The 11,555-nt window shown below is 37.5% G+C and overlaps 1 protein-coding gene across 1 annotated transcript in view; it reads right to left on the bottom strand.

The window, feature by feature from the left end:
* Positions 1-11,000, bottom strand: part of RBFOX1 (RNA binding protein, fox-1 homolog (C. elegans) 1) — a 268,731-nt gene extending 257,731 nt beyond the window's left edge. The window contains exon 1 of the mRNA XM_009877362.1: positions 10,857-11,000. Coding sequence (XP_009875664.1) covers positions 10,857-11,000 — 144 coding nt within the window. The remainder of the gene's footprint in view (positions 1-10,856) is intronic.
* Between the last annotated feature and the right edge of the window lie 555 nt (positions 11,001-11,555).

The following is an 11,555-nucleotide window of genomic DNA, read 5'->3' as shown; positions in this document are numbered from 1 at the left end:
GCTCTTGGCAGGGAGCACCGAGGGTCGGTCTGCCCCGAGAGAGATCTGTGAGACCCAAAGCAGTTTGAGCACTGCCTTCCCCGACTGATGCTCTGGCAACAGTGTAAAACTGTACTCAAAAATAATTCAAGTTAATTAATACTTTTTCTGTAATCAGTAAGAGTTCATCAGTAGCTGTCTAAGTGATAAATGAACTTGAAAGACATTTCTCATTTTTGTATTAGCATTCACAAGAGCGTTGGTTCAACACAAAATGCATGGTGAAATCATTGTAGTAGTGGTGAAATCAACTTAACCCATGTATCATAAGCTAGAAATTCACTATTAAACAAAAAGTGCCTGAGATCATCACATATTCATAACAGAGTAGCATTTATTCAACCAAAATAAAAGATTATTGAGCAAATACTAGACAATTAATTACATAACATACCTTTACAAAATTACATAATACGGGTGCAGCTTGTTTCCCTGTTTTCTGTTTGAAAAATAGATTGTTTAATAACCCATCAAAGCTATCTGTAAACCAAGGAAACAATAGAGCAGATGTTGACTGTTGTCTTGTGCCTCACAGACATAATTAAATACAATGAAACACTCACGCTCCCAAATAACAGAGGACAAACAAACGAAGAAATGGCACTCTGCAAACAGAAGCCTCATTTACCGGGCGCCTGTCTTCTACTAATCTGTGATATTTAAACCAGTGATGAAAATGGAATAGAAGGTATTTATCTGCCCTCGCGCTACAGAACAAACGACAAACAAAAAATTCCTCTTGGTATTAAGTAGCTTTAACTTCTGCAATACTGATTGCCACAGGCTTGACCTGGAGAAAGCTGGGAGGGAATCGTGTTTTCTCTCCTCACAAAGGCAGGACAGGGCAGTCGCAGTTTTTGCAAGCAAAAGCTACGTGAATCAATGATTCTGAGTAATGCAAATAGACTAGAACCACTGTGCCTGCTGTGTAATACAGAGTCGTACGACGCCCCTGTGAAGCCAGACTGCAAGCATGTTCTCTGCAATTATTTTCTTCCCCCTCCCCTTTTGTGAAACAGTCATGGGAAGTAAAGGTAAGATTCTGTTAATATCAAACCAGGCGTTTATTTTCTAGGAGAGTGTCCCATAACACTGTTTAATGCTTTTTCACAGCAGAATTTAAGAGCTTTCTTTAAACCTTTCCTCTTTACCTTAGTTTCTATAATCAAATATAGACACATATCTTCTTTAGTAATATCAGTATTGACCCACTATATGAAAAGAACCATTATGTAAATTAATACCAAATTAAGTACCCAATCCTGCAGCTGATATTAGGAAACAAAGTTTCCAGATTAAAAAAAAACCAACAAAAAACAAAAACCCAAAACTACTTGAAAATTAACTCCGATTTTCTGCAAAAGGACTTGGAAGTGTGTTTTTGCTAATAGAAAATCATCTTGATTTTAAAACGATAAATGCTTTAATAAGTGCTATTAGTTGTTTTGGTTCAGGTAACGAATGCAAAATCACTTTGTTTACTGCAAATATATTTTGTCTTTACATTTTACCTAGTTATTTCGTAGAAACAAGATAGAGTGTAATGTGATCTGCATCTCTTTATGTTAATAAAACCACGCTAGCCTCTTTCCACAGACACCACCATAAAGCATAAATATCAAACTGAAAACAAATGGAAGTACGACACCACTGCGCAGCAAACCAATCAACCCTAAAACAGCTGAGATAGATCTCATCCAGTAGTTCATTCATTCTTTATAGAAAAGAAATGAAAATATTCCTAGGTGAATCAGATTAAAATAAGAAAAAAAGAACAACAAAAAAGAAAAATCCCACCACTCTCAGCAGCTCTGAAACGTAGTAAAGCACTAAATTCCTTTGATTTATGAAGGCGGCATCCACTGCACTGAGCAAAACAACTCAGCATGCCGGGACCCTTTTCCCTGAAATTCCTTTATTAACACGACCTGGTAGTGAACAAAAGCAGTGGTGCGGGGTGTATAAATCATTAACAGTGGGCTGCGCGATGGCTGAATTTCCTGTGTGAGTTGGAAAGCCTTCCTGCACAACAGGGATTTGGGGGCTGGAATTGGCTGCTATGAAATGTACTTCATCATTCGCCGTGTTTGACGCTTCCCAATAGCTTTGTACTTTTCCTCTCCTTTTTCTCCCCCAAGCCCAGCAACCGCAATAGAAATTTATTGGATTTTATGTCTGCAAATAAAGGAAGAGAAAAGCAGGAAAGAAACAAGCAAGCCCATTTAGAAGTGGAATTCTTATCCCTTCATTTAAAGAGAGCTTGTGTTCAAATAACATCTACTACTAATGAAGACGTTTTGAATTTTTAAATGTTCAGCTTTAACAAACAAACAAACCAACCAAAAAATAAAATCAGCTTTTACTGAAAAGGTGACTCCTCTTGGAGTCCAAGGGTGACTCTTTGGAGTGTTTGTTTTATTCTTTTTTAAGGGCAGGCTGAAAGAAGGGCAATGTCTGGGCAAAAGGAACTCCTGAGTTAGCTCTATCAGCATTTTTACTTTAGGAGTACCAACAATCTTCCCACAGAGCAACAGGCAATTTCACGTGCGTGCACTAAGCATGGCCACTCCAAGTGGAGGTGGAAAAGCTGGCATAGCAACCGGAAAGGAAAAATACACTAAACCTCTTGGACTTGCAATTTCTTAACACTTGTATTTTTCCAGTGACACACACTGATCTTGGATAGGGAACATCAAAGCTACTTATCTTGCCTTGGAAGTACATGCAATACAACAATGACAAAGTTGAGTGCTTTTTCAAACCCTGAATGGAAATAGCAAGTAGTCTTTACACAACACGCTGCACTAAGATATTCCTTTTGAGGCTAGATTTGGAAAAACTAAAGAGTACGACAGAGAGGGAGAGTAGTGCCGAAAAAGTAGGCTCAAACCCTATGCTACCCATCAGGAACACAGACACACATTACAAAGGTAACTAAGGATACACTCGGGTCTTTCGGTTAGGCTAGAGCACGATTCCGAATGTACCAAGCATCAGCACCACCACCAGACGAATTTATCGCCCTCTAAGCAGTAAATATTTAAGACACTTGGAATGCAGTTTTGCAAAAGGGAACGAGCTCAAGTCAGAACAGGGGAACGTTCCAGTGTGCCATTTTACACTTCTGCAGCCATCCAGCAGACTAAAGATTACAAGGAAAAGCCTGCAATGCATGCAGAAGTCCCTCTGCATTACACAATAATGACATTCTGAACGGAAATAAATGAAGCCCCTGCAGTGCTATTCCGTCAGCTTTTGAAAGTAAATAACTTCGCTTCTGACAAGAGAGAGACATTTTTTTTCCTCCTCCTGCCAGAGAGCATTAATTGAGCTATGCAGCCATGTAACATCCCAGAGATGGGACGAATACATGACAAGGAAAGAAAGCTGAAGAAAGGAGGGGACACTCGGTGAATATATGGGCTGCCTGACTCCTTTTTCACTCCCAGATTTTCACACTAGCTCTGTTTTGACAACATCTTATTCTCCAGGAGAACTTTTAACAGGTTCTTCATCTCCCTCTGTAGGGCTTATTGAAACACATTTCGAGCAAATACTTTAAATTCACAGTGTCTTACGAAAAACAGTGCCGCTACGAAAACATAAACTTATATTTTAAAACTTGTTACCACTCCGTTTGTGAAGAAAGTTTCATGCCCATAATCAATACCTGTAATTAACTATTTTAATTTACTGAAGCCTTACTGGCCACAGTGGAGATAATGAAGACAGCTATAAAAGAAGAGGCTGTGAGAAGCAAAACCAACGAATCAGCCTTCGAAAGTACACAATAAACATTAGTGCAAGTCAGTAAAAAATTGAGGCAATGCATGTCATGACTACAGATCATAAGTATATACACACCTCACAAAGATGTATGAGATGATACTATTGAATTTATGCGCGGTTACAAAAAAAAGGCATATTCAAGATGTTACAGATAAGAAGACCAATTTCAGTCTGTTTTGATATGAAAGGTCAAAAGGTAAATTTAAAAAATGGTCTAAGATGAAAGCACTTGCATTCTTATTCATGAGCATCTGAGCGTCTTAAGTATTTCAGTTCTAAAGTACCACACTCTTTCTTTCCGTATCTTGGGGAAAAAATAAAAATCAGTGACTCACCGTGAACAAAAAATAATTCACTGAATGCTTCAGTTCTTACTACAGTATCTAATTTTGATTCTGCATGTGTTCAACACAACAAGAAAGAGCAGGATCAAAACACAGTGAGATCTCTCCACAGCTGGAGCCTGCTATAGTGCAAAAGACCAAAGGCCCAACTACAACTAGTCAGGATACTCCAGACATTAGATATGCTATTTTCTCTAATTAAATTCACTGGGCTGCTGCACTGACAGAGTAGGAGGGGAAGCAAAATGTAAAAGAAGTCAATGGCGCTGCACCAGGCAACTCGGAGGTAAATGAGCAATGCTAGCAAAGAAATGACAGGACTTCCTCAGGAGAGCTCTTGCACTACACATTACACTTTAGAACTGATAAATCAATCGCACACACACCTTTAAAAGGCAGGAAAGCTTGAAGGATTTTTAGAGGGTGTTGACTTCTCCGTTCCACTAACATTATTCTAAGTCTATAAAGCAAGGCGATAAATTTTCATCACTTTCATTTATACTACATATCAAACACTTCCAAAATATTTTAAACAGAATTCATATTAACATGATGATAGATAGTATTTATTTTCAGGTTCAGAAATATACACCTTGGAAAAACAAAACAAAACACTTTATAATCTAGTATTGTGTGGCTACTGGTCACAAAACTCTAAACAAACTGAATGAAATACCTACTAGTTGCCCTGAGAAAAAACCCTGCTTACATAACCACCGCACACTCCCCTTGGCATAAAATACCACGTCACACATTTTATTTCAGAAAATAGCCATCCATATACATTTTTAGCAATTATCAATGAATAGTGACAACTTACGAAGAGCTCACACCAGAAAATCCAGCCATCACTTTTCAGCTGAAGCACTCTAAGACGTTCAGGGAGCCCAGTTATATAAACAATGATTCTAAGCCAAAAATATTCACCTGCTTCTGCCACATGGAAGCTCCTTTGCAACTGCTCTTGCTCTTCTGTGCCAAAGCAGCAAGTAACCTGCCTCACTGATCCTCCTTGGGTGGCGAGGGTGAGGGGGTAGTGTGTTTGGGGTTGATTTTGGGGTGGGGTTTTCTGGGGGTGTTTTTTTCTTGTTTATTTTTTTTTCTTCTAGTATTTAAAGAGGGGAGTACTTGACTAAAGCACCTATTGTGAGAAGAGACTGACTTTGTTTGACAATGCTGTAATTAAATGCCCCAAACTAGCTCTTATTCAGAACGAGTATTCTGCTATAGCACTTGATCTCTAAGCCACTTGTTTTTCTCTGGAAAACAACAAAACAGCTCTTAAGAGACAAAAGATATGTAAACATGTAAATTGGCCTTGAATCAGGGGTGGACTCAAATACCAGTCTGAAGTTTATTGGTGAATACCAAATGCTCTTATTTACCCTAATTAAGATAAACAGCTCATCATTCCTTACTTCCGCATTAGCAGTACTTCTGGATGCAGTAATTACACTCCCACCTTTTGAGGACTCTTTCATTCAGACACTAAAACTCCCTCAAGAGTGCCACAGTGCCCCCTTAGGTGCAAATGCATCCACACGATATCGTTTGTAGCATGTAATTCCTTTTCCTGTTTTAACAGAGTATTATAATTTACCTGAAAAAGTGCAGGTTTTTTTGTCCTACATATATAAATAAACAAGCACTGTGCTTCTCTTGGGGCAGTGAAGCTCATTAAATGAATCAGAAAACCCTGAAAAGATTGCCTACCCTCAGTCCATCAGCTACTGGACAATTATTCAAGGCCCAGCTGTAAGAAAAACAGATGGTGAGTGAGCATTAGTAACGTGGACTTTTTTCACTCATGCAGTCATAAGCAGAGGTTGTATGTTCTCACATGAAAATTGCCATGAAAGAGCAGACTGAGGAATAAAATTGTGCAAAGACTCCAATTTGTAAGTGAACAGATGCTTAAAATTTTCATGAGCTAAAGTCAGATTGACTGATTTTACCAGGAGAGCCACGGAGTGAGTACTATAAATGGACTAGGTAAAGAAAGGCAGTGTTCTCACGATAGGTTTGAACAGTGTCATCATGAAACATCAGTTATTGAGTTCAGCTAACACAGCTGATGCTTTGAAGACTCACTAAAGTATAAAATGCAAAAGACTCATACTCAGAACTGTGACTGCAATGGTGGAATGCAATCGGTGCACTTGTGCTCTATAAAAGAAGCTAAGCTGTATCCAGGAATTGTTTTTCCATTTTAGTTCTTTACACGATTTTAGCACAAAAATAATCTGTTCTAATCCTTATTCCATCATTGACACCATTGACCACATGAACTGAAAAGGCTACCAAATAAATCAACATTGCATTAAGCCATGAAGAAAGAATATAATAAAAGTCTTTCGGACGCCTATAAATCATCAGATCCAGAAGCATGACACAAGTAACTGAGTGGGGAATTTGGCTTTTCTCCATAGCCCTACTGCTGAAGGCCCAGTAAAATTACACTAACTTACCATGTAAGCACTAATGGAATAGCTGGGCTAGAGATGGAGGGTTTGTTTGGTTTGGGTTTGTTTTCACGGTGGATTCTTTTCAACACTGATACAAGAGCAATACTGTGAACTACTTTCTTGTTAAAGACAGAAAAGGTTGATATTGAAGTTTCAGTTCAATTGTTTTCGATCTGTGAATGTCCACTATGAGCAATTGCTCCATTTAAGAGGAATTACCCTTTGTACAAACCACTTCACTATTTAAACCAAAGCACATCTATCATCATTAAACAGAAAGAAAAAAATTACCGATTTTAAAATAATGACAGCAGCACTACATACTATGACATGGAATATTATGGGATGCTCCAAACTCACAGCTGACTTGGTTACTTTACTCAGAAAACACCAATAACCCTATGTGCAGACAAACACATACCATAGGGAAATACAAATTAACATATCTAAGCTTCCATTAATATCCATTAAATCCCAATTTACTGGTGGTCAAAATCTTGCTGCAAAAATTACTTTATGCTAGCATTTGATTGTGCTGGTCAGATTTCTTTTTTTCCTACACTGATGTGTCGTATTTAGCTGTTTTTAACGCCATAAAATATTACCAAATAGGGTGCACTACAAATCCTAGTTCCCTTTTCCTGTATTTTTAAATATCAACACTAGGTAAAATTCTAAACTCAAAGGCATCTACACTCTTCCCAGTTGTTCCTATCTTTATGCAAGACACAGTAAAAACTTCCAAATCAAAACCAGATATTCTCCTCCTGTTTGTTGTTGCCACCGATACAGTCATTTTGCTTTTAACGGTGCTTGAAAACTCTTCCTGGATTTCTAAAGTTAAAAGCTTCTTTGTAAGAGAACATTCAAATAATTTCAGACTATTTCAAATAGCTTAACCAACCTAGAAGCATCCTTCAGTTTTTGTGGGTTTTTTCATGTGAATATCTTATTGCCAGTTGATCTATAACATCAAGTAGGCCTCTATACTTTCTTTATTTTGAACTTTATTTTCAGTAGTTAAACCTGAAATGGTTTTAGGTAAAGCACCGTGTATGCACAAACCGTTTTTGAAAAAAAAAATTGGTTCCTCACTTAGCTCTTAAAACATTATTCACATGCTTAATCCGGAAGATATCAAATACTTAAGTTTCTAACATGGGACAAAGTAGAAGAGCGCTTCTGTGGGTACCATATGAAGAACAATTTATCAATCTATACTAAAACAAATTGATCAAGCAGTGTTAGTTTAGTAAATAAATAATGTCCAATTTTAAATTACTAACAAAACAGATTTTTCCAAATGATTACTACAGATCCACAGAAAAGCACCGTACTCATGGCAACACAAATATTTATTGACAGGAGGGCTGGTTTGCCCATCTTGGGAAGAACGTGATGCCTTTTGCAGTCTTTCAGGAAAGACACATATTCAGTTATAACACTTGCATGGGACAGAATACTAGCATATTTATTTAGCAGATACACACAAAAATAGAGAATAATTCTTTTCCTAAATGCTAAATAGTTAGCAAAGTTTAACAACTGAGAGCTCAGTTGTAACACAGATGTCTGAATTCATTTTAATTGAGGTGCAAGGGAGCAGACATAACTGAAGTGTGATTTTTAGAAGGAAAAAACCAAACTTGATAGGTTCACATTATGTCTATGTTCTGCTGGTCACAGGGTTCACAGGCAGGAAGGAATCACTAGTTATTAAGTTGCCAGATAAAGCTTTTAGGTTACCAGTATTTAAGATAGATAGACAACTTCACAGAGGGAGAAAAACATTTACAGTGTCACTGAAACAGTGATATTTGCACTAAACATACAAAGCATAGGTTTCTTCGTAGGTTTGCTAGAAATCATGAGATATAGGAAAATAGGAAAAAAAACCTAAATAGATTGTCACCATAAAAGTTTATGAATGTCTTTCAAAAATATCAACCACTTATCCATTCCTATTTAAAACCAGAACCATGGTATGTTAGCAGGACTAGCTTTCTGCCTGAATAATTTTGAGATAAAGTAACATTGTTCCTAAAGAAATATTTCACAAAATATATTAAATAATAAATCCCATCTGAATTAAGATGTTAATTATCTGACTCTCTAGGAATCCAGAAAAAACTAAAATGCCAAAGAGGAATCCAAGGAAGCAACAAGCACGAAATTTCAAACCTGCCACAGTTATCATCAGGAATTCAGAAGACTTTTTAACTTCTATATAATTGTGATTAATAGAGGCAGAAAGATCCTAAACTGACAATAGGATTAACCAGACAAAAATGACAAAACCTTTAAAAAAATTAAAAAATAATACTTTCATTGTAGCAGCTAATCCATTTAAAGAGTTAAAAATTATCCGCTAGATAGGGCACTTTGTAAAGTGCATTAGCAATCACTTCTCATCTTTCTCTCAAATGGAATAGACAGAATTGAATTCACTATTCTAAAGTAATCAGTATGGTTGCACAGTTTCTCAAACCTTAAAGCAGTGCCATGCTAGAGATGTGTTTGCATAATGATACTGCAATAGCTCACACAGGAAGGTTATTACAGCACCTAACCTCAGCTTCGTGTTATCCTTCAGCAGCTCCTTCGGTGGCCATGTTGACCTCTCACCTTAATTCACATTTTTCCTTTCAAAAGCCGGATCTTCAACACACAAACTGTCGTTTGGCAAACTCAAAAGAACAAATCCAACAAAATACAGGAGTACGTTTTGTATACAACCACTAAGTGCTCAAGTCACACTGGATCATTAAAGCTGTTCTATAAACGTTACTTCCAAAACATCCCCAGAACAGAACTACTCAGAACATACATGACATGCAATTTCTTTAAATATTGCATACATCATATTTTAATTGCAGACATACAAATCCCTCCCACATACATGTATAATCTGGGGCGTATACAAGAATCTTTCCTTATGCACTCCCATGCTGTAAGTCAGAAAGGGTTTATACTACACTACTGAAGACCAAGAGAAAAAAAAAAACACAAACACATAAAGGTTTATATCCTGCAAATACTTGAGTTCTATCCTTTCAGCAGTAAAAGAAAACAAATACCCTGACATATAAATAAGCTTTAAATCTATTTCATTTAATCTTTAGGAACAAAAAGAAATACTATAAAACATCTTTCAGGCATTTGTGAATACAGAAATGAAGTTAGAGTCTGTTTCGTCGAAGTCAATATGCATATAAAGTATCGTAGGGAAACTTGGCAGAAATGTCCCTGTTTGTTACAGCAGGCACAAGATTTTTTTTTTTTCCCCCTGAAGTTTCAGCAGAAAGTAACAGAATAAACAGGATCACTCATTTTTGCATGAAAACATATTTCTGTCTTGGCTCTACAGACTTACTAGTGACTCTCTATAATGGTGGACTCACTTATAAAACAGAGAAGTAGAAGAGAATAAGGATTCCAAAACACTAGTTTAAAACAACAATCTGCTATTATCCAGCTATTTATTTCACATTATAACAAAGAGAGCGTACCAAATAGGAAATAATTTGGGGACAGAGGTGGAAAGAATGAAAACAAACCTAGGAAGCACAAATTATATGAAACGATTTAAAATAAATAAAAAAAGTCTTAAACATTAACTAGAAATCAGTATCATTTTGCTGATATAATTTTTTTTAAAATCCATTCCAATATACTTCAGTGACAGAAGTGCTAATTCTGCACAGATACATCTTTATAAATAATTTTTTTTTCTTTTTTTTTTTTTCCCCCCCTGTGAACTAAAAATCAGCTTGATTTTAATCAGCAGCATGTTTCAACACACACTTAAAATTCCTGGCTTCAAAGAAGGCTTAAACAAAATTGCCATTGGGCACATTTACATTAGAAGTATAATTTATGCCTGCAAGTGAATAAAGAGCAGTCCTTTATGGCTGAAACTCTGCTACAGTATCCACGAGAAAAGCAGTCAAAGGGCTGTGTTAAATATCTACGAACAGCACTGATAAAGACATTGGAAAAGGAAAAAAAAAAAAAAGCTATGCAAAGGCTTGATGCTCTGTTAAAACATATTTTCTACTCACTCTCACCATCCTTAAGTGCAGGCACAACATTCACTCCACACAGTGGGAGACATTTCTACAGTCTATTCGCAGGGAAAATATCTCCAAGATTACAAATCCCCCACACGAGGCTGACAAAAGCAGGCACTATAGGAAAAGGAAAAGTTAAGCCAACTTACCTGCTGTAAGTACATAAAAGTCAAGGCACAGGAGAGCTGGGGACACATGCCCACATTCGGCAGTGCCACGCAGGTTGCACCCGTAAGGGGATGCTGCATGGTGTTGCTCTGAAGTCTACGTAGAACAAGTGAGGGGGCTTGCATGCAAGCACGTTTGCCCTATCTTGTCACTACGGGGTTGGGTTTTTTTTTTCCTTTTGATTATTTAAGTAAGAAGCAGTATTTCTCGAATGCTGCTTTTCCCCCAGCGCTAGATCCCTACATTCATTTGTCAGCTAAGGCAACTTGGTAGATTGAAACTACGGATTTTTAACCGAGAGGAAAAAAAGAAGAGAGAGCCTGCAGCCTATTGATGAGCAAATGGAACTTCCTCAATGACAGCGGAGCTGAAGCTTGTCTCACAACAGTAGCTGCTGACTAGCAGAGAGAGAGATTGACTCCGTGAGGCTCAGTCGGCTGGTGCTGATGCTGCACAGCTTCTCATTTGTCAAATGGGTCCTAGGGCAGGGTCTTTACCACTCACCAAAATTCAAATACTGCATTTTAAAAATCCCTGGAGAGGATAGGGAAGGAGAGAAAGTGAGCACGCTGCATCACAGGCATCCGTGAGATCAGGGCAATTAGTGTCATTGCCCAGCTGGGACTCAACGCCTGCGATGGTTCCGCACGCACACATACACACTCACACACTCACTTCCC

The sequence above is a fragment of the Apaloderma vittatum genome, unplaced genomic scaffold, assembly GCF_000703405.1.
Source record: "Apaloderma vittatum isolate BGI_N311 unplaced genomic scaffold, ASM70340v1 scaffold18109, whole genome shotgun sequence".
NCBI lineage: Eukaryota > Metazoa > Chordata > Aves > Trogoniformes > Trogonidae > Apaloderma > Apaloderma vittatum.
The sequence above is the reverse complement of the archived record's forward strand: the minus strand, read 5'-3'. Positions and strand labels throughout refer to the sequence as shown.